The following is a 24,946-nucleotide window of genomic DNA, read 5'->3' as shown; positions in this document are numbered from 1 at the left end:
AATGGGAAACTGAGGTTTGGAGGGAAAAGGTACCCTGTCCAGGGTTTCAGAGCCAGCCCAAGGCCCCCTGCTCTCCCCTTGCCCCAGGCCTCCAGCTCCTCCTGGGGTCTCCAGGCACCTGGCAAGACATTAAAGAGCAGGACAGCCTGTGAGGGGATTGCATATACGGTCATGGGGCTGCAGGGTAGGACTAAAGCCATCTGTACAGTCGCCTCCCAGCTGGACAAGCCAGAGCTGAGAATGACCCAGGAATTGTGGGTTGGAATATTTAAATATGAGCTTTGATTTTTATTTTGATTGATTTGGGGATTTTTTTTAAACCTTATTTTATTTGCATACGAGGAAAAACATCTGCCTCCTACATTTGCCAGCCACGTAACCTCCATGTCCACCACCTTTATACAGCTGAGGTGTGATATCTCCTAGGACCCTGCCACAGCCCCACCCATGGACTGCATTAGCCCACGTCAGATGAGGAAGCAGAAGCTTGGAGGGATAAAGGCTCTTGCTGATGTCTATGCAGTCAGTGCAGAGCCAAGATTCAAACCCAAGTCTCTACCACCTCAACGGCAGGTATCCTTTTCACCACCCTATTACTCTCATGGGGTAGAAGTTAATTCAGAGGTCGTGGGGCCACCACTTACTACAAGCCAGGAACCAAGCCAGTGGGAGGAGGCCCTTCATCTCTGGGGTTCTGGAAGAGAAAACACATCCCACGACAGGCCTATCAGGCAATGCCTCCACGGCCCATTCAGATCCCACCCTGGCTCCCCAGCAGGCCCCGCCTATTCCACTCTCTGTCCTGGTGGGCAATAAACAAGATGAGCCTAGCCAGAAAAGATGAGGCAAAAAACTACAGGTCCCCTGAGGTCTCTGGAGGCAGAGGGGCAATAATGGAAGCATTTGCTGGGAGACTGTTCCGACCACCAGTGCGCTTTTAGCTGCAAACCCCCCAGACATACTCACCCCATCGGCAAAATGGCTAAAAGGGACCAGAGAATGGCCAGGGTTCTTGAATGGAGATTTGGTGGCATACGTGGAGAAGCAGGACTTGATGTAAACTAGACATGGCCTTGGATAAAAGATGTAAGAAGCTTTCAGGAAGCAAAAATTCCTGGAGAGAGCACTCGGCGCCACAGCAGGAGGGCAGAGGAAAGCCAATGATCCTACGTCTCATACTCTAGCTCACAATACCCTAGCTGCCTGTTTGCAAGCATGTCTACCCTGATGGTTCTTTGCAGGCAGACACTGGGCGATGCACCCCTCTATTCTAACACTGAGAATAGTGCTTGGCCCAGAGTAGGTGCTCAGCAGTGAACCCTGAGCCCCCACAACGTGCCAGTGGCTTTCAGGGCCTGGTCATGGCTCTTATGGGCCCCAAGCACCTCTGCCTTTGTAGGCGTGTTTCTGCGATATATTTATATTTATATCTGGATCCACACGATTATTTTTGACAACTATGTTGGTATAAAGAAAAATATAATCCAAGCTGGATTTATTATTATATATTCTTTTCTTTCCTCTTGATTTTAAAGGAATTTAGAAAATTAAGACACTCTCCTGGGCCCCAGGTTCTGTGTCTATCTAAAGAATAAGTCAACCCTGGGAGTTCATGGGAGTGCTGCAGGGTAGGTATCATGGTCCCTATTTTGCCACTGAGAAAGGTGAGGCTCAGAGAACTCAGGACACAGCCACTGAGTAGTGGAGGCTGGATTCAAGCTCCGTCCTTCTGCACCCCTCACTGCACCACACAGCCTCCCTTCCCAGCATGAATTCTTTGAGGGGGTTTGTTTGTTCCTTCTCATCCTCTACCTCTCAGGCAGAAACGCTTGGCTTCACTCCTTAGAATCTGTCTTTGGTAAAAACAGCCATTGCTAGCCTAGAGTCCAGGAAATTCCATATGTCTCAGGCCAGCACCTGATTCTAATTTGGCTTCTCAGAGGTTCCTTGCCGGCAGCCGCTTGATTTCCTTCCTCCCAGGATTCAAAGTCCTTGTTTATCCACAGCTGGACAAGCCCAGGCTTTCCCCTTCAGTGCCCCGTTGTCTCGAGTCCCTGAGTTGAATGGTCACTTGTGCCAGTGCTCTGCCGGAAACCCTGGCACCTCCCAAGTCCTGCCCTCCAAATTCACCTCAGACTCCTTGGGGCTCCCAGTTACAGAGCTGGCTTCCATGCCAGCCCTTGTCCAGCAGCAACTCCGAGTTCCAAGAACATTCCTGAGGGTTCTGTTCACCCACAGCCTCTGCTCCGAGGGCTGCAAACAGCCAAGGAAATGGCCCTGGACCCCACCCTTCCACACCAATCTTTCTCTGCTGCTCCCTGGAGCTGCGGCCCAAGGACGACAAGTGCCACTCACTGGGCACCTCTCGTGCACCAGGCACTATCCACTATCTTTCTAAACCCACCAATGACCTTGGCAGGCCCAGCGTCTGCTCTTTTAAACAGTTCCTTGGAAGAATGACTAACAGCTTGTCGATTTTATAGATCAGGAAACTGTGGCTCAGGCAGGTGCCGCAAGTTGCCCAGGGGTTTAGCCCAGGACTGTGAATCTATTTCCTTGACTGACTCTACTCCACTGCCTCTCAGCATCCCTGGGCACCAAACATACTTTTTATTTTCTGTAGTTTATGACACTTTGACATCTTGGAGGCCTTGTTGGCCAGAGACAGCCTGCTCCTTCCAGGGCTGGTTAATTCCTAGAGACCTCAAATGGCTCCTCTGTGAGCATGCCTTTCATATGCAGACGAACTGTGACAGTAGTGAACAGGCGACCAACAGGTGATGGGCAGGCAGTTGGTAACTGTCTCTCTAAATAACTGGTCGCAGCCAGCACGGGGAAAAGGCAGTTTTCCAATAAACAGGAACACCTGAAGCTGGTGATGAGCAGCTCCCGGATCAGAGCTCAGGAGTTGGGCAAGTGGGCTCACACATGCGCACTAAGAGGCAAAATGGCGGCGTTTAACTGGTGTGTGACCGGCCAGGGACTTTCGGCTGGTAAGGGAAGACCGCCTCAAGGACGCATGCGTGTAACTCAGTAAACACACTGCGCATGCTCCCTCCCGAGTGCCGGCAGGCCACTGTGCATGCGCACGGCCCACCCAAGGGGAGAATCGGGATAAGAAACACAACACCCTGGAAATATGCCGGTGTATAAAACCCCAGGTCAGGCCGGGCATGGTGGCTCACGCCTGTAATCCCAGCACTTTGGGAGGCCGAGGCGGATGGATCACCTGAGGTCGGGAGTTTGAGACCAGTCTGACCAGTGAGAGACCAGCTTGACCAACATGGAGAGACCCAGGCTGTATTAAAAATACAAAATTAGCCGGGCGTGGTGGCACATGCCTGTAATCCCAGCTACTTGGGAGGCGAGGCAGGAGAATCGCTTGAACCCCGGAGGCAGAGGTTGCAGTGAGCCAAGTTTGCAACATTGCACTCCAGCCTGGGCAACAAGAGCGAAACTCTGTCTCAAAAAAACACACACAAAACCCAAGTCAGAGATCAAACAGCACGCCTCACTCTCACGTCGCCTGCTTGCTCGGCCCTCTTCGAAGTATACTTTCCTTCCTTTAATTCCTGCTCTAAAGCTTTTAATAAGCTTTTACTTCTGCTGTGAAACTTGCCTCAGTCTCATTCTCCTGCCTTATGCCCCTCAGTGGAACTCTTTCTTCTGGGGAGGCAGGAACTGAGGATGCTGCAGATCGGTATGGATACGTCCTACTGCAGACACTGCCAGTCCCCCCGCACACCCCGCCACCTTTCCCTCACTCTCACCCTCCAAGCCAAGGTTTCGCCTCCCCATATCACCACCCCAGGCCCAGACACTGGACAACTAGGGAAGGCTGGAGTCCCACTGACATGATTCAAACTGGCTGGTCCTAAATCGTATCCCCTGCTCTGCCCCCTTTCCCTCGGAGGTCACAGCAAACGCCCTGGGCTATGCTTCCCGTGGCTCCTCCTGATGACCTGGCACTTCCAGCATGGCCCTGGGTGGGAATCACACCCTCTTCTCCTGGGAGCTGTAAATAGCAAGCTCTCTTTTAAAAGGCAAGAATTTCCTGATCTGTTGGCCTCCCTATACCTGAAGAAAACCAACCTCCCAGGTGCATTTGAGAACACTCTGGAAAGAGTAAGAAAGCAGTTTCATGGTGGAGGTGGCAGAGGCATGGATGGCTGCCCTGAAGAGTGGCCACTCAGTGGAGCCCAAAGTGGGCCCCAGGAGGAGGATGTGGGCTCAGCTATTTTAATCAAAGGACCACAGAGAGGAAGCGCATAGCCACAAGAGAATTTCGGAGGAGGGCAGCGGTTGCAGTAATGACAGGGAGAGAATGGAGACGAAGGACCAAAGGAAGATGTGGAGGCCGGAACGTGGCCAGGTCGCTGAAGGACGGGTCCCCCAAGTCCACGTGCGGCAGCTCCAGGACTTCCCAGTTCTCGCCTCCTGGCTGGAAAGAAAGCGTAGTGCCGAGCCCCACTGCACAGAAGGCGCCTCCCAGCCCTCCTGCTGTCTGTGAGGGAGGCGATGGGAGTTTGCCCCTCTCCCGGCCCGGTGCCCCTGACCAAGGGGGCCAGGTGTCTCCTCTCCTAGCCCCTCCCTCGGCCCTGTTCCCCGCACCTCCCTCAGGCAAAGCAACCCCAAAGATGTGATTCCTCACCAGTGAGACCTTTTCTCTGTCCTCGGGCCCGTGGAAGATGCCAGGGAGGGGTCCGCCTGGTTTTAAGGACCTCTCTGTCACCTCCCACACTCCTACGTGGGCCAGCTCCAAGATTCCTGGTAACTCACATAGGAAACCTTGCTTCCCCTCACCCTGGCATGACCCCTGGGGATTTTTTTCCACTGTGTATGCAGAAGCGGTTTTTTTTTTTTTTTTCTTTTTTTTTTGCGACGAAGTCTCGCTCTGTCGCCCAGACTGGAGGGCAGTGGCCCTGTCTCAGCTCACTGCAGCCTCCTGATTCAACCAATTGTCCTGCCTTAGCCTCCTAGGTATCTGGGATTACAGGCACACACCACCACACCTGGCTAATTTTTTTTTGTATTTTTAGTAGAGAAGGGGCTTTACCATCAGGCTGGCCTTGAATTCCTTCCTGACCTCAAGTGACCCACCTGCCTCGGCCTCCCAAAGTGCTAGGATTACCAGGCAGAAGTAGCTGTTTTCCGTAGCAGGTCACAGTGCCCAGGTGGCTTTCGGGAGAGACAGTGATCAGAGTCAGGCTTGGGCCACCCACGATCCAGGGCTCTTCCCTACCAGGAACAGAAGTCCTGGAATCCCCCTCCCGGCACAATCTCCCTCCCACCCACCACACTGGCTCTTTGTCAAGTCCCCCAGCCCTGGGATTCTGCTCAGATTTCATCCTGTCTCGCTCAGCCTCAACCCAGGGACAGCCAGGGAAGACAGGCGGCCCTGCTCCTGGACCTGAAGCTTTGCCCTGTCCTCTTCCTCACCTGCCAACTCCCAACTTCTTCTGCCCCATACCTGAGCTGGGGTGACTCAGGAGGTGCCTGCAGAAACACAACTCTGAGTTACCTACAGAACGTTGCTCCCCCACGTCCAGGTGGTAGCCCTTAGTCAGCACCTGACTCCCTGCTAACTTCCTACAGCTCTTCCCTAGGGGAAGGGGAAAGTGCCAGGTTTGCAGTTAGAGAGATGCAAGCTGGAGTCCCAGCTCAGCCACTTCAGTAGCTGTGTGACCCTGGGCAAGCCACTACCTTTCTCTGTTCTTCATGTGAAACATGAGAATTATGAGCCCCTCCAGCCCCAGAGGCTCCTGGTGAGGAACGTACCATGTAAAACAAGGTACGTGGGTCAGGCACAATGACTTACCCTGGGAGGCTCAGGTGGGAGGACGGCTCGAGCCCAGGAGGTCAAGGTTACAGTGAACTGTAATCACGTCCAGGAATTTGACTTGCCTGGGCAACGGAGCAAGCCCCTGTCTCTATTAATAAACAAATACATACATAAACATAAAAATAAGGCATGTAAACTAATGTCAGTTGGGGAAGTGTGTGGCCCAGTGGGTAACATCACAGGTTCTATATAAGCCCCAGGTCCTGGGTTCAAATCCTGACTTCTCCACTGCTCACCACATCACCTCAGGGCTGAGTGAAGCTCACCTGCCTCAGCTGTCGTTAGGATTAAATGAATTTATACATTTATAACTTAAAGCCACAGCAAATGCAGAGAAGTGCTAATAAAGCAATGACAGTTTACCTTCTAGAGTGTTCTCACAGGACATAGGTAGCTGCTAGTATTCTCTTCTCCATTTTCTACTTCTATTAATTCCACCTCTTACCCCATCACCCCTCACACACTTTTTTGAGAAAACTTGGAATTTTTTTTTTTTTTTTTTTGAGACAGGGTCTGTCTCTATCCCCCATGCTGGAGTGCAGAGGCATAATCACAGTTCACTGTAGCCTCCACCTGGGCTCAAGCCATCCTCCTGCCTCAGCCTCCCAAGTAGCTAAGACTACAGTGGGTGCCACCATGCCCGGCTAATTTCTTAGTGCATTTTTTATAGAGTCTCAATATGTTGCCCAGGCTAGTCTCAAATCCCTGGGCTCAAGTGATCCCCTCCCTCATCTGGGCTTCCCGAAGTGCTGGATGACAGGGATGAGCCACTGTGCCCCATCAAAGACTTGGATTTCTGGCTCCGGCCCCTCCTTGCTGTTGACTTCCTTTCCTCTCCCTCCCTCTTGTCATCAGAGAGAAGCTCCTCCTTAAGGCCCCCTGGACCCTTCTTTTCCTAGGACTAAGCACTGAGCTCCCGGAAGAATCCTGTGAATTCAGTTCAATACCAAAAATATTTACGAAGTGTCTACTACGTGCCGGGCAGTGAGATCTCCTGATGAATAACAGAACCTGTGCCTTCACAGAGCCGCCCTTGTGGCCAGCGGGAAACAGAGTGAAGACAGAAGTAAACAGAGACATCGTCTGGCAGTCACCAGAACCCTGGAGAGGAGTCCGCTCCCCGCCCTGTATTTTCGTTTCTCCTTCTCAACCAGTTCCCTCCCCAACCTACAAACACCCGCCCTGCCATTCTAAACCGAACAAAGCCAAGCCACAAAAAGAAAAAAAAAAAAATCAGCCGGCGTGGGTGCTTCTGCCTGTAATGCCAGGACTTCGGGAGAACAAGGTGGGCGGATCATGAGGTCAAGAAATCAAGACCATCCTGGCTAACATGGTGAAACCCCGTCTCTACTAAAAATACAGAAAATTAGCTGGGCGTGGTGGCGCCCTGCTGCTCGAGAGGCTGAGGCAGGAGAATCACTGGCACCCGGGAGGTGGAGGTTGCAGTGAGCCGAGATCACACCACTGCACTCCAGGCTGACAACAGACCGAGACTCTGCCTCAGGAAAAAAAAAAAAAAAAAAAAAAAATCCCTTGCCTTTAGTGACAATTCTATTTCTCTTTTCCTCTAAAAGCCAAATTTCTAGACTGAGAAGCCTGTCCTTTGTCATTTCCCACTCTGAACCGTTCACTGGCTGGCATCTGCTGCATCCTTGAGCCTGCTCTCAGGGACCCCCAAGGCCTGGCATAGCGCAACCTTGGGAGTCACCCACTCAGTCCCTCAGGGCACTCATCTTGAAGTCCACCTCCTCCTTCTCGAAACTCTCTCTCCCTCTGGGCATCACAAGGCTGCACTGGGCCGGCTGCCCTCCTGTGGCTCACCCTGCTCCCATCTCTCTCGGCCCCCCAGATGCAGGTGTGTTTCTGGGACCTGCCCTCTGGAGTTCCCTTCTCTGTCTTCACCGCTCTCTGGCTCAGCTCACCTGAGTTCAGGGATTTCATTCTTATTTCTGTGCAGGGATCTGGGGGTGTCCCAGACAGACCAGTTTGGCCCTAGCTTTGATTCAACAAACAATGCTTAATGAAGGACTGAATGCAGGAAGCAAGAGAAGGCACAATGTCAGATCCAAGATCCAGCACAGGAGAGACATGTATTCAAATCTGCATCTTAGCTCTGACCACCTGTGTCACTGAGTCAGCTGTTTTACCTCTCTGGGTCTCTGTTTTATCTGTGTAAAATAGGATAATCATCGAACCAGCCTCACTTAGTAATGCTGATAATTCAGTGGGACAAGGCAGGCAGAGGGACCCAGGACAGTGCCTGGCACCCAGTAGGTGCTCAGTAAGTCATAACTACTACAAATATTATTGCGATTATGTCTTTCCAATAACTGAATGCTCCATGAGGGCAGATTCTGCATCTGCTTCCCCTCTGTAACCCAGCACTTGGCATGTAGTAGGTGCTCAGTAAGAGCTTGCTGAGTGAATGCATGACTCCTCTGGCTTCAGCTCCATTCTCACCCCACTGCTCAGTCCACATGTCAAATATGATTACATAGAGATGGACGGATAGAAAGAAAGATGAAAGAGAGAGAAAGAAAGAAAAGGAAGGAAGAAAGAAGGAAAGAAAGAAGATAGAGTCTGATCTTCTATCCCAATGACCCTTGCGAACTTCAGAACTAAATCCACTGTCCCCTCAATACCCAGTCGTCCCCAGTTCCCCTTTCTTGCTAATGGATTCAGCCATTCACACTTCAGTGATGAAAGACACCCCAGCCACTTCTACCATAACTGAATGGAGGCCTCTTGAGGGCAAAATTCTTCTCTGATCCATTTCCAATCCCAGAACGCTTCTTTTTCTAGGACTAAGCACTGAGCTCCCGGAAGAACCCTGTGAATTCAGTTCAATACCAAAAATGTTTATGAAGTGTCTACTACGTGCCGGGCACTGGGATCTCATGATGAATAACAGAACCTGTGCCTTCACAGAGCTGCGCTTGTGGCCAGCGGGAAACAGAGAGTGAAGACAGAAGTAAACAGAGATGTTGTCTGACCAATTATAAGTCCTCAAGAAGTACATGCAGGACAAATTAAACATCACTTAAACACACTCGTTCTCTGTCATTTGCTGGGTCTATCACATGCAGGCTTGCCCCGGGCTAAAGACCTGCCGAGGATAGCCATGGAAACCCGGACGCTCCCTCACCCTGAGAACCTGAGCTGCTGACATATCCCTGGCCTTATCAAATGGTTTGCTGGCACGTGGAACAGGATTACCCAGGGCTTACTGGCAGAAAGTCTACATCGAGTCCTCCTCCTCCAGGAAGTCTTCCATGATCCCTCCTTCCACAGGGAGCTTACTTGTCTCTGGAATGCTATAGAACTCATCTGATACGCAGTCCACTCTGGCACTTTCTGTTGGAGGGGATTACAAGGCTGATGGCTCATAAAGGGATGAGAGAAGAACTCGGTCTTTAATGAACATTTGCTATGCCCCAAATGCAAGGCAAGCTCAGCATTCACAGTCTTCCTTTAACCCTTACAAAAGCTCATGGGCATTATAATCACAATGTATAAGCAAGTAAACAGGGGCAGATGTTAGGTAGCTCGCCCAAGGTCACACAGTTAGTAAAAGGAGGACCCAGAATGGTACACCTGACCCATTTGTCTGTCAAATCCGCGTTCTTTACAAAAAAGGGTTGTGACCCCATTAGGACATAATAATTGGGATTTTCACAAGACAGCTAACCAGAGTGTCATGTGGTTTCCTTATAAACGAGGTAGAAAAGTGAGAACTGAGGTACAGTTGGTTCAATGGGTTCAGAGTCCCAATCATTGCTGATGAGTGGAACTGGATTTTTCATTATAAGCTTTCAGCCTAGGGCTTCATAGAGTCCTAGGAAATGCTTTGCTTGGTCTACACAGTGTTTTTTTTTTTTTTTTTTTTTAAATAGTATTAACTGCCAATGTTATAAATGCTAAAAGAACTTAGACAGAAATCCACATTTCCAGGCTGGGCACAGTGGCTCTTGCCTATAATCTCAGCACTTTGGGAGGCTGAGGCAGGCCTGAATTGAGGTCAGGAGTTGAGATCAGCCTGGCCAATGTAGTGAATAAAGTACACAAATTAGCCAGGTGTGGTAATGAGTGCCTGTAATCCAAGCTACTTGGGAGGCTGGGGCAGGAGAATCACTTGAACCCAGGAGGCAGAGGCTGCTATGAGCTGAGATCACGTTACTGCACATCAGCCTGAGGGACAGAGTGAGACTTTGTCTAAAAAAAAAAAAGAAAGAAATCCACATTTCCATTTCCAGCTTCTCTTTAAAAGATCTAGCAATCCTGAGTCTAGACTCCAGCGTGGCATCAACTGGCCATTGCCGAGAAGTAGCTGCCCCATGGTGGAGTACGTGTTTCACTCTGCCCTCGTCCTCAAGCAATCCTTACAGTCATAGGTCCAATCTGCCTCACAATTGCTCTCCGCCTGGAGGAATCTCTGGTCAGCCCTCATAAGCTAATACAAGCCACACACCACGGACTGCGGCTGGATGCAGGGTGTCCATGCCCTGGAACCACCACTTCTTAGCTGTGTGACCTCTGGCAAGTTTCTTAACTTCTCTGTGCCTTAGTTTACCATCAGAAATAACAGGGTAAATAATTTTACCTGTCTCATCTCTATGTTCTGAGTTGATACACAGCAGGTGTTTAGGCACACAGTAAGGTATCAGTAAATGTTGGTTATTTTTAAGAGGATGGTGGTCATGCCCCCAAATGACCGCTGAGAAACTTTCTTCAAGTGTTTAGTAGAAATTCAAGAATGCTGGGAAGGACTGACTGAAGTGATGCAGCGGGGTAGGTCACAAAGACCCCTGGGTGTCAGGATAAGGAGGTTGGATCTTGGTCTTGTCCTGATCTTATCCTGATCTTGATCAAGAGCAAGATAACCTGAATTTAATAAGAAGAGAATGAACAGGTCCTGTCCAAAGACCCTCAAAGCTGAAATGCACAAGGACAGGGTGGGTAACACAGCTCAACAATCACGTGTGACTCCCAAACCCAGTCGTAGTCACATCACAGAAGCAGTGGTCATCTTTGGTGGTGATGGCAGGAGTGTGGTGCCCAGAACAAGGGCTCTTAGCAGGCCATACCCAGAGGGATGGGCCTGGCCCTGGGCCCCAATCCGAGGAGGTTTAGGAGGCGTCTGGATCACAGGAGATAGAAGGGAGGGAATTAGGGCTGGCTTGAGTTTGAAAGGTGGCTGGGGGTACCCAGTCTGTCTCCAAATCTCTGAAGGGCTGTTGGGAGTAGGAGGAATCAGAACTGTCCCATGTGGCTCCAGATTGCGGAACCAACACCCACCCAGCACGGACGCACTAAGCAGTCAGATTTTGGCTCGATCCAAGAACGTTTTTCTAGCAGCTCATGTGTCCTGGGAATTGAATGAGCTGTCTTGGGAGTGGTGAGTTTCCTCTCCCCGGAAGGCACTTTTTATTTGCCACTTTTTAGGATAGGAAATGTCGCATGGGAGGTGGGCACTGAGTGGGTGGGATATGCCCCCGCTTGACTTCTCAGGAAAAGGAACTTAATCTTTAAGTGTTGGAAACACTTAAAATGCAGATGAGATCTGTCAAAGCTCATGAAATCAGCTTTGTCAGTTACGAAGCCTAGGTTCTACCCTGTAAAAAAAAAAAAAAAAGGTTTTTAAAATTACATTTTGCCAAGGTTCAAAAACAGGGCAAACCCATGAGTCATTCAGTTGCTCCATAACATGGAGAGGGCTATCAAATATTCTGTGCTCCCTGCCCAGTAGGGCCACCTCCCCACAACATTTTATGCAACCAGAGGCATGTTCAGATATGTTGCAAGAGCAATGACTAGCATGAGAGAAGTGGATGAGCTCCAGGATGCCCGCAGGGTCTGACATTCTGTGCTCTCGAAGCGACTTGCTCATGAATCCTCCGAGCTTTTCCAATGCCGCTTTTGCACTTCCTGCTTTCCCTACCTAGAATACTTAGTCCTTGCTGCTTTATCCTCCAAGTCTCACCTTAAATGCCACCTTCTCCAGGAGGCCTCCCCTGACCACTTACCCAAGGTCACTCTGTTTTTTCCCTTCATAGCACCGACCCATCATCTGTAACTCTCTTTAACTTACTTGTTCATGGCTCATGTGCCTTATGCCTTCCCCCAGAATATAAGCATCTGAGGGCAGAAAACATGTCTGTCTTCATCTTGCTCTTTGTTATATTATCAGCCTATCAGCAGGTGGTAGAGAACCTAATGCATATCTTTTTTTGTGTGGTTTTTTTCTTTGAGATGGAGTCTCCCTCTGTCACCCAAGCTGGCATGCAATGGTGTGATCTCAGCTCACTGCAACCTCCATGTCCTGGGTTCAAGTGATTCTCCTGCCTCAGCCTCCTGAGTAGCTGAGATTACAGATGGGGGCCACCATGCTGGGCTAATTTTTGTATTTTTGATAGAGTCAGGGTATCACCATGTTGGCCAAGCTGGTCTCAAACCCCTGAGCTCAGGTGATCTGCCCACCTCGTCCTCCCAGAATGCTGGGATTACAGGTGTGAGCCACTGCACCCGGCCCCTAATGCATATCTGGTGGCTGATAATTATCTGTGGAATAAAAGAATGATGGGATGGATGAACCAATTAAATCTGGATATAAAAGCAGCCCCCTGTGGGTTTCAGCCAGGCTGTAAATTAGCAGCTTCCCTTAAAGATACACACAGCTAGTTCTATCTTGGTGTCAGCCCAGGATGCACGTGTAGTTTGTACATGTTACAGCTATTGGTTAATAACAGGCTCAAGTTCAACCTTCACCATAACTTTGGCTAAGAAGGCAATCAGCACACCAACTCCATAGCAAATACATGTTTTATCTTTGAAAAATGTAATCCATTCAACTGTTCACCCTTAAGAAATCTGCCATGAACTAACCTTCTTTTCTGCCTTTGTTCCTGCTGTTTTTCCTCGACCTAAACTGTTCTCCACTCTCCTTTTCTGTAGAAAGTAGAAAAGTTCCTCTTCAAAGTTTTCTTTCTTGTTAAAGAATAAATCATAAGTGTTAGAAATAGTAGGTTTTTTGGTTTTTGGTTTTTGGTTTTCTTTGAGAAGGAGTTTCGCTCTTGTTACCCAGGCTGGAGTGCAATGGTGCGATCTCGGCTCACCGCAACCTCCGCCTCCTGGGTTCAGGCAATTCTCCTGCCTCAGCCTCCCGAGTAGCTGGGACTACAGGCATGTGCCATCATGCCCAGCTAATTTTTGTATGTTTAGTAGAGACAGGGGTTCACCATGTTGACCAGGATGGTCTCGATCTCTTGACCTCATGATCCACCCGCCTCAGCCTCCCAAAGTGCTGGGATTATAGGTGAGAGCCACCGCGCCCGGCCTAGTTTGTTTTAAAGAGTTTCTTCAAAGCGTTCTCGCTTTTTGCTAATAACTCTTTGTTAAGCCCTATCCTGTGTAGCTGTTAGACACACTCACAGGCACAAAGGAGATTCTATGTCCTTGCACTTTCACCAAGATATTTATGCTATTACTTTTCTAAGTCCTTTCACAAGCAACTTTCTGTCCCTTCCTGCTTTGGACTGCCTCTTTTTCTTTTGTTCTCTATTGCCTTTAACTATTCACGGACGTTTTAAGTTATTAGCCGATCGGGTTCAGTTTTAGATTATGCAGTCTAGCTCCAACCAATGCAGATTAGTCACAGCAGTGAAGACAACCTCAAATGTGTACATGATAAACATGTCTACCTTTTCCTTGTTCCTTGTACTCTGGTGGCAAGATAGCTAACAGGAGCATCCTTTCTGCAGAAAGTAGAATTGTCTCGCTGAGACATTCTTTGTCTCAGGGCTGATTTCTCTCTGTGGCACCAAGCATCTGTTTCTGACATTTTCTAACTGGTAAAAGCCTACTTGTTTTCCTACATGGTAATGTCCCTTTTCTGGAAGAGGGAGAAACCCTAGGAAAGGCTGTCCTTCTGCCTGGCAAGATCACAGATGGTGCCCACGGTTCTAGGCCCATGAGCCTGAAACACCTACAATTCAAGGCCACTCCACTTGTCTCAATCCCAATCCAACCACGCAAATGTTTCTTGAGCAATTCTGTAGGCAGAGGTCCCGTGAGGCACTACAAAGACCAAACGCGAAGTGAAATCCACTAGTGCAAGTACTGAAAAGTTTCTAACCCGGCGTCTGTCTGTTAGGATGGGGGCTGTGAGAACAGGCCTTCAGAATGCCCATCACGCCTAGAATAACACTGGAACTCTTTCCCTGGGCCTAAGAGAAGGTGCCTCCTCTTTTGAGACACCTTCCCTGATACCTCCCCAGAAGAGTTCATGGCTTCCTCCGTTTTTCCTGGGTCAATCTTTCTAACCTCTGTAACAGCACATAACACATCCACCCAAGTCAGAGGCACCTGTCTCCCCTCACAGGACATGGCCGTGCATGACTGGCCGCCCACCTACTCCAGTCCTGCCTTATATCACACCAAAGCATTCCTGGAAAGAAGCCAGATGTGAAGGCTGTTAGTTCCTTAAACTTACTAATTTCAACGTCTCTCTTTCTCTGTCTCTTTCTCTTTCTCTCCCTCTTTCTCTCCCTCCCCCCTTCCCTTTTCATCTGTTATTTCCTCTCTTTCTTCTCTTACTTAACTCTATTACCCGGGCACGGTGGTTCACGCCTGTAATCCCAGCACTTTGGGAGGCTGAAGTGGGTGGATCACGAGGTCAAGAGATCGAGACCATCCTGGTCAACATGGTGAAACCCCGTCTTTACTAAAAATACAAAAAATTAGCTGGGCATGGTGGCGCGTGCCTGTAATCCCAGCTACTCAGGAGGCTGAGGCAGGAGAATTGCCTGAACCCAGGAGGCAGAGGTTGCGGTGAGCCAAGATCGCACCATTGCACTCCAGCCTGGGTAACGAGAGCGAAACTCCGTCTCAAAAACAAACAAACAAAAAAAAAACAAAAAAAAACCCACCTCCTTCTCATCTTTGTAAACTTTACGTACTTATTTAGGAAGCACCTATTATGTGACAGGTGCTGCTCTAAATACTGAGGATACAGCAAAGAGCGAAACAGCTGAGAACCCTGCCCTCAAGGCAGAGCTTGCATTCAGGAGGGATAAGACAGAAACAAACAAGCAAATAAGTAAAATGTATAGTTTGTCAAGTGGTGATGGATGCAATGGAGAAAAACAAAGCAGGCAGCAGGGTGGGAGTGCTGGGCGTGTGCATTTGGGGGTGGGAACAGGGACTGTTGATGGTGGGAGTGGCCACTTTATTTATTTATTTGTTTGTTTATTGAGACAGAGTTGTGCTCTGTTGTCCCGGCTGGAGTGCAGTGGCACGACCTCAGCTCACTGCAACCTCTACCTCCTGGATTCAAGTGATTCTCCTGCCTCAGCCTCCTGAGTAGGTGGGACCACAGCTGTGCACCATCATACCGGCTAATTTTTGTATTTTTAGTAGAGATGGGGTTTCATTATGTTGACCAGGCTGGTCTTGAACTCCTGGCCTCAAGTGATCCGCTCGTCTTGGCCTCCCAAAGTGCTGAGATTACAGGCATGAGCCACCGTGCTGGGCTGGAGTGGCCACTTTAAACAGGGTGGCTGAGAAAGGTCTTGCTGGGGAGGTGACACTTGAGTAAAGCCATGAAGGAGGTGAAGGAGCAAGCTCTGGGGACATCCTAGGGGAAGAAAGCTCCAGGCAGAGGGAAGGGCAAGTACAAAGGCCCCAGGGTAGGAGCGCACCTGGGGGCTGGGAAACAGGGAAGCTGGGTCTGCCTTTGCCAAAACGTCTTGTGAATCCATCGCCCTGCCCCGAAGTGGATCAATCCACTGCCCTGAGCTCACCCAGCACCCTGTGCCTCCTCTCTTCACAGCACCAATCATACTGTGTTGCCATGTCTCTCCCACCAGGCTGTGAGCAACCTGCGGACAGGGACAGCGTCTTTTATTAATACTTTGACATCTCCAGTGCTCGGCATAAAGGCATGATACCTATTTATGGATGAAATCAATTAACGAATGAACAAGCTAGACTGAATCCTTGACGGTGTCTCATTTACCTCTCCCTGGCAGCACCTAGCACTCTGCATGGCACAGATTGGGTCCTAGGAAAAAATGTTTGCTGAATAACTAACGAAAATAGCTGATGCCTTATTGAGCACAGATAGCAGGCTAAGTTCTTTATGGGGCTTCTCTCATCTTATCCCTAAGGTGATCCTATGAGGCAGATACTACTATCATATGCACTTTACAGATTGGGACCCTGAGGCTTGAAAAAAAAAGAAATGGCTCATACACGTGGTCCAGCCGGTCAAAGCTCGGAGTTGTCCTGATCCGTCTGACTCCTGAGGCCAAATATACTTAGCCCAAAGCTAAACTGCCTTCCAGAGAGGGGAGCTAGAAAGAGAGAGAGAGATGGAGGAAGGCAGGAGGAAGATCTTCCTTTAAGGGCATCTTACTCATCTCTGGGTCTCTTTCTGTGTGTACTGAAGTGTCTGGCACGCAGTGGACGCTCTCAACAGTGAAGGGATGTTAAATCGATATTGGTGATCTCTTTCCCTAAAGGGGAATATTTGCCTGTGGTTTAGGTTAAAAAGAAACCCAAGCAAAGCCTCAGATTAACATGAACACAAGTCCTAACTCTGCCTACTCATAACTCTTCCTAGTTTTGTTGGTAATTTTAGGTACGATCTTCCAGTAACTTCCCTTGAGGTGTGGCCTGGCCTCCTTAAGAGCCAGCTTTCCAGGCCTGACAATGACAGGTGGAGACCCCAGCAGCCCTAGAGAGACTCAGTCAACAGAGGCTTTGCCTGCTCACCTCTCTCTTGAACTCTCCACACCCGCCACTCCCCAGTCTCTCCCTCCCAGCTGGCGTCCCTCCACAACCCCCATCAGTAACTAACCTCTTTGGCCTGGCCTCAAATCCCACTCCAGAGGTCTGCCGCCATGAGCAAACTCCTTGGGCGGACCCTGAAGCCCCAGGTCTCACTGGCTCCCCGTCTCCAGCCGGAACATGGGGGTCCACAGACCATGGATCCGGGGGAGTCAATTCTCGGCCTCCAGAATCTTAAGCTGAGAGTGAGCGATGATGAGGACAATCCTGGAGGTGGGGAGGGAAATCTTCTGCCCGGAGCCAGCCGGGTGGAACCCTGCTCAGCCCCTGACTGCCTTTGTAGAGGCAGGAAGTCCTGCACAGTCGGGCCCTGTGGCTGGCTGGCTGACCTGCCAAGGGACTGGGCAGTCACCCAGAGAATTCCAATGCGGGTGGATTTGAGTCCTGAATTATCCAGGTCACGGCTTTAGCCACTTCACAAGCCTTTTGCTAATCCCCTCAGCCCAAAGTAACCCCTACCTCAGTCCTGGGCGGAGAACTTTCTTAAGGCTCTGACAGCCTGCTAAATATCTTAACTATCTCAGTCCCTGGGGGCTTGTCAGCCTTGGCTGGGACAGGAACATCATCACAATACTGTATCTAGTATACAGTGAAACTATTTAATGTATACATTTCCCCTATTGCCCCAATAATGGTTTTTATATCCAATTCATTGGCTGTTTCCGATCCAGAATCCAAACAAGCATCAGGCATTGCATTTAGTTGTTGTGGTTCTTTGGTGTCCTTTAATCTAGAAAGTTCTTTCATCTGGTTTCTTTCTTTTCTTTTCTTTTTTTTTTTTTTTTGAGAAAATAAAGAGAGAGCCCAAGAGGAGGCCCAGGGGGAGGTGAGCAGGCATAGCCTCTGTTGACTGAGTCTCCCTAGGGCTGCTGGGGTCCTTCATCTGTCATTGTCAGGCCTGGAGAGCTGGCTGTTAAGGAGGCAGGCCATACCTCAAGGGAACATGGAGGTTACCAGAAGATCATACCTTAAAAAAAATTATTATTATTATTATTCTATTTTATTTTATTTTTGAGATGAGGTCTCACTCTGTCACCCAGGCTGGAGTGCAGTGGTGCAGTCTCAGCTCACTGCAGCCTTGACTTCCTACGCTTAAGCGATCCTACCACCTCAGCCTCCCGAGATGCTGGGACCACAGGCACATGCCACCACGCCTGGATAATCTTTTGTATTTTTTGTAGAAATGGGGTTTTCACCATGTTGCCCAGTCTGGTCTCAAACTTCTGAGTTCAAATGATCCACCTGCCTCAGTCTTCCAAAGCGCTAGGATTACAGGTGTGAGCCACCACGCCCAGATTTAATCTGGTTTCTATTTTTAAATGACATTGATACTCTTGAATCCAGACCAGCTGTCTTGCAGAATACCCACCAATCTGAATTTGCCTATTGCTTCCTCGTGATTATCAGGTTGGACATTTTTTGTAAGAATACTACACAGGGCCAGGCACAGTGGCTCACACCTGTAATCCCAGCACTTTGGGAGGCCGAGGTGGTCAGATCGCCTGAGGTCAGGAGTTTGAGACCAGTCTGACCAACATGGAGAAACCCCATCTCTACTAAAAACATAAAAAGGTTATCCAGGTGTGGTGGCCCATGCCTGTAATCCCAGCTACTCAGGAGGCTGAGGCAGGAGAATCACTTGAACCCAGGAGGTGGAGGTTACCAAGATCACACCATTGCCCTCCAGCCTGGGCAACAAGAGCGAAACTGTCTCAAAAGAAAAAAAAAACACTGCACCTGTCAGATGAGGGGCATGCCCATTTTCAACTTTACTCACCATTCCCAAAATACTCTCTTCAGTGGATGTATCAGTTTACACTCCTAGTAGCACCATAGCCAGCACTTGATCATATCACATTTGTCAATTCTTCCCAATCTGATGAGTATAAAATTGTGTATCATTGTTTTAACTTGGCTCCCCTGGCTGCTGGTGCAACTGAGCATTTTCGCATTTGCTTTATGGCCATTTGGATTTCCTCTTCAACTAATTGTCTGTTGGTAGCTGTGCGAATTCTGGACCTCTTCATCCTAATTTCCATCCGAGCCCTTCCTGGCCTTTCTCTGTTGGAGGAGGAGGTCAAGGAGCGTGTTCCCTCAGGCTTCTGTATCAGTGGCTTCCAGGGGGCAGGAAATTGGAAGACAAGACAATAAGTGTTTGCTATATATGTTGCAAATATATTCTGTAAGCATGCCAGTTGTCTTTTATTTATGGCTTTTTTTTTTTTTTTTTTTTTTTTGAGATGGAGTCTTGCTCTATCACCAGGCTGGAGTGCAGTGGAGAGATCTCAGCAGCTCACTGTAACCTCTACCTTCCAGGTTCAAGTGATTCTCCTGCCTCAGTCTCCTGAGTAGCTGGGAGGCTAATTTATTTTTGTATTTTTAGTAGAGACGGGGTTTCCAAGTCACGTTGGCCAGGATGGTTTCAATCTCTTGACCTTGTGATCCGCCCACCTCAGCCTCCCAGAGTGCGGATTACAGGCATAAGCCACTGCACCCAGCCAGCATTTTTATAATATAAAAACTTTTACCTTTTATGGCATATGAGTTATCTATAATGTAATGTAATATAATATAATCTGTAATGTTTAGTACCTTGTTTGCAAAGACCTACGTAACTCTTTGATCATGAGTTTAACAATATTTTTCTGTATATCTTTCTTCCATTGGTTCTAAATTTGGGGATTTGACACTTGGGGCTTTAATCCTTTACTCCATTTGGAGTTTATTTGTGTGTGTAGTGTGAAGCTTAAATTTAGTTTTATTTCCCCATAAGGAAAGTCAATGATTCCAACACCTTTTGTTGAACAGACCAATATTTCCCCTCTGATTTTAATGTTTTCTTGATCACATAAGTTTCTACTTATGCTTAGATCTATTTCTGGGCTTCCTTTATGTTGCTTTGATCTATTTTTCTAAACTTGCCCTAACATTTATCACTCTGCTTAATTACCATATATATATGTGTGTGTGTGTGTGTGTGTGTGTATATATATATATACACACACATATATATATTTTTTCTTTTCGAGACAGAGTCTCACTCTGTCGCCCAGACTGGAGTGCAATGGTACAATGTTGGCTCATTGCAACCTCTACCTCCCAGGTTCAAGCAATTCTCCTGACTCAGCCTCCTGTGTATCTGGGACTACAGGCACACACCACCATGCCTGGCTAATTTTTTGTATATTTGTAGAGATGGTGTTTCACAGTATTGCCCAGGCTGTTCTCGAACTCCTGAGCTCAGGTAATCCACCTGCCTTAGCCTCCCAAAGTGCTAGGATTATAGGCATGAGCCACCACGCCTGGCCTAATTACTATAATTTTTTAAAATCTTCATACATACTAAGGAAAATCCCTCTTCTCTCTTCTTTAGACATGTTTTGGTTATTCTTTTTTGCAAAGAAATAGGGTCTTGCTGGATGAGGTGGCTCACACCTGTAATCCCAGCACTTTGGGAGGCTGAGGTGGGATCACTTGAGCCCAGGATTTCGAGACTAGCCTGAGCAACATAGGGAGACTCCATATCTACCAAAAATTCAAAAATTAGCTGGGCATGTTGGCATGTATCTGTAGTCCCAGCTCCTCGGGAGGCTGAGGCAGGAGGATCACATGAGCCTCACGGGTAGAGGCTGCAATGAGCCGTGATCGTGCTACTGCACTCCAGCCTGGGTGACAGTGTGACCTTGTCACAGAAAAAAAAAAAAAAGACAAGGTGTCACTCTGTCACTCAGGCTGGAATGAAGTGGTGTGATAATGGCTCACTGCAGTCTCAAACTACTGGGCTCAAGAGATCCTCCCACCCAAGCCTCCCAAGTAGCTGGGACTACAGGCACATGCCATCACAGCTGACTTATTTTTTTTTTTTTTTTGTAGAGATTAGGTCTTGCTATGTTGCTCCAGCTGCTCTGGAACTCCTGGCTTCAAGCAGCCCTCCTGCATCTGTCTCCCTAAGTGCTGGAATTATAGGCATGAGCTACCATGCCTTTCCAAGAGCAATTAAATCAAGAAAAATAAAATACCAATATCTTACACATGTACACAAAACAAAAAAACCTCTGGTACATAAAAAAAGTTATGACTAAAGTAGTAGTCAGACCAATTGGAATGATTCAATAGAAAGTAGGAGGCAGTCGTGTGCTATAAAAGGATTTAGCAACTAACCCTTGTAAGGAAGGAGGAAATCCCTGATTTGTAGAATCTACCAATTCTTTAGTGTAAATACTCCCAAAATGGCTGATTCCAAGCTACCAACATGATAACACTGAATATGGAGTTGGAAAAAGAAATGTTAAGTTGGACTTTATTAAAATATAAAATTTCAGGCCAGATCCAGTGGCTCATGCCTGTAATCCCAGCACTTTGGCAGGCCAAAGTGTAGATCACAAGGTCAGGAGATCAAGACCATCCTGACCAACATGGTGAAACCCCATCTCTACTAAAAATACAAAAATTAGCTGGGCGTGGTGGTATGTGCCTGTAGTCCCAGCCGCTCTGCCAAGGAGGCTGAGGCAGGAGAATTGCTTGAACCTGGGAGGCAGAGGTTGCAGTGAGCCAAGATTGAACCACTGCGCTCCAGCCTGGCAACAGAGCAAGACTTTGTCTCAAAAAAAAAAAAAAGAAAAGAAAAGAAAAGAAAAAGAAAAAGAAACTTCTGCTGTGAAGAATACAAAAGTCACAGACTAAGAGAAATGTTTCCAAAACACATATCTGATAAAGGACTTGTGTCCAAAATATACAGTGAATACCTAAAACTCAAAAATAAGGAAACAAGTTCAATTAAAAAATGAGCAAAAGATCTGAACAGACACTTCGCCAAAGAGGACATACAGATGACAGATAGGCATATGAAAACACACTCCACACCATGTGTCATTAGAAATTGCAAATCAAAATAACCATTACAGACCTAGTAGAAATGGCTAAAACCCAAAACATTAACACCACAAATGCTGCCAAGGACGTGCAACAGGGACTCCTTCAAAGCCAGTGGAAATTCAAAATGGTATGGCCACTTTGGAAGACAGTTTGACAGTTTCTTTTGTGGGTGTGTGCAGTGGCTATTCACAAGGGTCATCATAGCATACTCCAGTCTTGCACTCCTAGACTCAAGAAATCCCTTCTGCCTCAGCCTCCTGAATAGCTGGGACTACAGGTGCTTGCCAACACACCCTGCTCCCATTTGACAGTTTCTTACAAAGCTAAATATAGTGTTACCATTTCATCCAGCAATTGTACTCCTAAGTATTTTCCCAATAGAGCTGAAAACTTACGTTCACTCAAAACCCTGTACACAAATGTTTATAGCAGCCTTATTCATCATTGCCCCAAACTGGAAGCAACCAAAAGATTCCTCAATAGGTGAAAGCATAAACAAACTGTGATACAGACATACAGTGGGATACTGTTTAGCAATAGTATAAGAAATAAGCTATCAAATTACAAAAAGACACAGAGGAACATAAAGGCATAAATGAAGTCAATCTGAAAAGGCTATATACTATATAATTCCAGCTATATGACATTCTAGAATAAGCAAAACTATGATGACAGTAGAAAGATCAGTAGTTGCCAGGGGTTTGGGAGGACAGAGGGGTGAATAGGCAGAGCAGAGGGCAGTGAAACTGTTCTGTGGGATATGGATACATGACATTATGCATTTGTCAAAACCCATAGAACTGTACATCATAAAAGGTGAACCTGAATGTATACTATGGGCTTTAATAATAATATATTAATATTGATTCATTAATTGTAACAAGTGTAGCACACTAATTCGTGATGTTAATGAGAGGACTATCTACGTACGTGTTGGGATAACAGGGCAGTATATGGGAACGCTATACAATTCTTCTTTAAATCTAAAGCTCTTCTAAAAAGAAGAATCTATTAATTTAAAAAGAATTCCTGACTGGGCACGGTGGCTCACACCTGTAATCCCAGCACTTTAGGAGGCTGAGGCGGGCAGATCACCTGAGGTCAGGAGTTCGAGACCAGCCTGGCCAACATGGTGAAACCCCATGACTATTAAAAATACAAATAATTAGCCAGGTGTGGTGGCACAGGCCTGTAATCCCCACTATTTGGGAGGTTGAGGCAGGAGAATTGCTTGAACCTGGGAGGCAGAGGTTGCAGTGAGCTGAGATTGCAGTAAATGCCCTTAAGTTATTATATGCATTCTCATTACAATGCAAGCATGGCAAATACTTCATTTTCTTCCTTTGTTTGAGGTCTATGTTGTGTTTTGACATGATTTGGTGCTCTCCGGCAGTATGTCTCACATTTTCCTGCGCCTACAAGTCGACTGAGCAATCTTGCTAAGATACAGATTGTGATCTACCAGGTAGGTCTGGGGGAAAGCCTGAGACTTTTACATTTCTAACATATTCCTTAGTGATTCCCATGGGGCTGGTACAGGGTCCACACTTGGAATAGTAGGACCTGCAAACAGACAAACAAACAAGACTGGAGACCCAGACTCTACCCTTTCTACCCTGTTTTCTTTCTTTTTCTTTTATGGTAGAGACAGGGTCTTACTATGTTGCCCAGGCTGGCCTCGAACTTCTGGCCTCAAGCAGTCCTCCCACCTTGACTTCCCAAAGTGCTGGGATTGCAGGTATGAGTTACCATGCCTGACCTTGTATTCTGTTTTCTTTTTTTAAAACAGTCTCAATACAACCTCCACCTTCCAGGTTCAAGTGATCCTCTCACCTCAGCCTCCCATGTAGCTGGGACCGCAGGTATGCACCACCATGCCTGGCTAATTTTTTGTATTTTTAGAAGAGATGGGGTTTCACCATGTTGGTCAGGCTAGTCTCAAACTCCTGACCTCAGATGATCTGCCCGCCTCAGCCTCCCACAGTGCTGGGATTACAGGTGTGAGCCACCATGCCTGGCCTGTATTCCATGTTCTAAATAAGGAGGAAGAATTATCTAATTTTATGACTATGCTAACCAGTAGTTATATTTTTTTAAAATTGATCTTGAAAGGTCTGTTTCCACTGATGTTTCACCCTGAATCATATCCATTTTCTATTTCCAAAGGCATTGGAATTCTCTGCTCCAACTAACTGAGCCAGTTGAGATCAGAAGTTCATATGTCCCAGAGAAACTCAACGAAAGGGCCATAATGCTCCCCGGCAGCCAAAGAGCCACCAGGTGTTTGTATTTGCACAAGTCAAGTGTGTTTCACATTCTAGAGGCTATCGAGGTCACTGCCAGAGTCACCCAGACAATGGCTACGTTGTGGTCAGTAAGGACATGCTGCTTACTTGAAGGAGAGTCTTAAGCAGGTGGCAAACCTGAGGAGACAAGGTGGTGGCATTGGACAGATTTCATATTCCCTGATAGCTATGGCACAGGGCAAAGACTCACTGAGGATCAGAGCTCCATTTCTGCCATGAACTCACTGAGCCTGTTTCTCCATCAATAAATTGAGATGACTTAGCTCCATCCTTGTTAAAAGCTCCTCTAACTCTGTGTAATTATTTTCATTTTAAGAATATTCATTCCAAATCAGGGCCTAGTTCTTCATTTTCCAGACAAGGGTTTCACATTTTGAACTGTACCCTCTGCACTCACCATGCTTATCCTGCCCTTGGTCCATAGAACAGTGACCAGATGAGGCATCTGTCCTTCCAGCTGCCTGACTGCATGTCTTAAGACTCCCAGGGTCACATCCCAGAACTGATCTGTCAAGGAAACAGCTGCTTCTACCACAAGAAGGAGCAGAACAAGGAGCTGCTCATCAAATCATGCAGCTGTTGCTACCATCCCCAGAGTCACATCTACATTATGACAACCTATACCAGCAAATCGATGCTTTACATCCTGCCTCTTTTCTCACTCTGATTTCAGTTCCCAGGCAAATATATCTGATAGGCAGAATCTTAAAATGGATGAAAGCTTACCTGCAAGGAAGTCTTAGCCTTCGTTTCCAGCTTTCCAGCCTCTGCAGAGTAGAAAGGTACACTAGAAGGAGATAAAATAGATGTTGAGCAAACCAGTTCATAGATAACCTCCACTGTTAGTAATCCCTTCATTTATCTGACTGACATGCATAACCCTGGTCCCATATTTGTACTTCAATTCCAACTAAGTGGTCCTCCTTTGAGCCTCTTGTCCAGTAGCATGAAGACCCCAAAATGGCCATATGGCCATATGGTCTTTCTCTCTCTTTTTGTTTAGACAGGGCCTCACTCTGTCACGCAGGCTGGAGTGAGGCAATCAGGGCTCACTGCAGCCATGACTTTCTAGGCTCAA

At 47.6% G+C, this 24,946-nt stretch overlaps 1 protein-coding gene across 11 annotated transcripts in view; it reads right to left on the bottom strand.

Annotated features, from left to right (window-relative positions):
- LOC101031391 (phospholipase A2 group V) overlaps positions 1 to 24,946 on the bottom strand; it is a 53,760-nt gene that overhangs the window by 6,866 nt on the left and 21,948 nt on the right. The window contains exons 1-7 of one of the 11 annotated variants that reach the window (XM_074380183.1): positions 24,595 to 24,683; positions 18,465 to 18,801; positions 15,640 to 17,654; positions 12,725 to 12,826; positions 9,070 to 11,454; positions 5,819 to 5,930; positions 645 to 694 (exon numbers count right to left, since the gene is read on the bottom strand). In XM_074380183.1, the coding sequence (XP_074236284.1) occupies positions 645 to 684 (40 nt within the window). In that variant the 5' untranslated portion in view covers positions 685 to 694; positions 5,819 to 5,930; positions 9,070 to 11,454; ... (2 more) ...; positions 18,465 to 18,801; positions 24,595 to 24,683. Of the gene's footprint in view, positions 1 to 644; positions 695 to 966; positions 3,727 to 5,818; positions 5,931 to 9,069; positions 11,455 to 12,724; positions 17,655 to 18,464; positions 18,802 to 24,594; positions 24,684 to 24,946 lie in introns of those variants that run through there. The other 10 variants (XM_074380180.1, XM_074380182.1, XM_074380184.1 and 7 more) reach the window with 10 other exon arrangements.

The sequence above is a fragment of the Saimiri boliviensis genome, chromosome 11 (assembly GCF_048565385.1).
Source record: "Saimiri boliviensis isolate mSaiBol1 chromosome 11, mSaiBol1.pri, whole genome shotgun sequence".
Taxonomy (NCBI): Eukaryota; Metazoa; Chordata; class Mammalia; order Primates; family Cebidae; genus Saimiri; species Saimiri boliviensis.
This window is presented reverse-complemented; position numbering and strand designations above follow the sequence as displayed.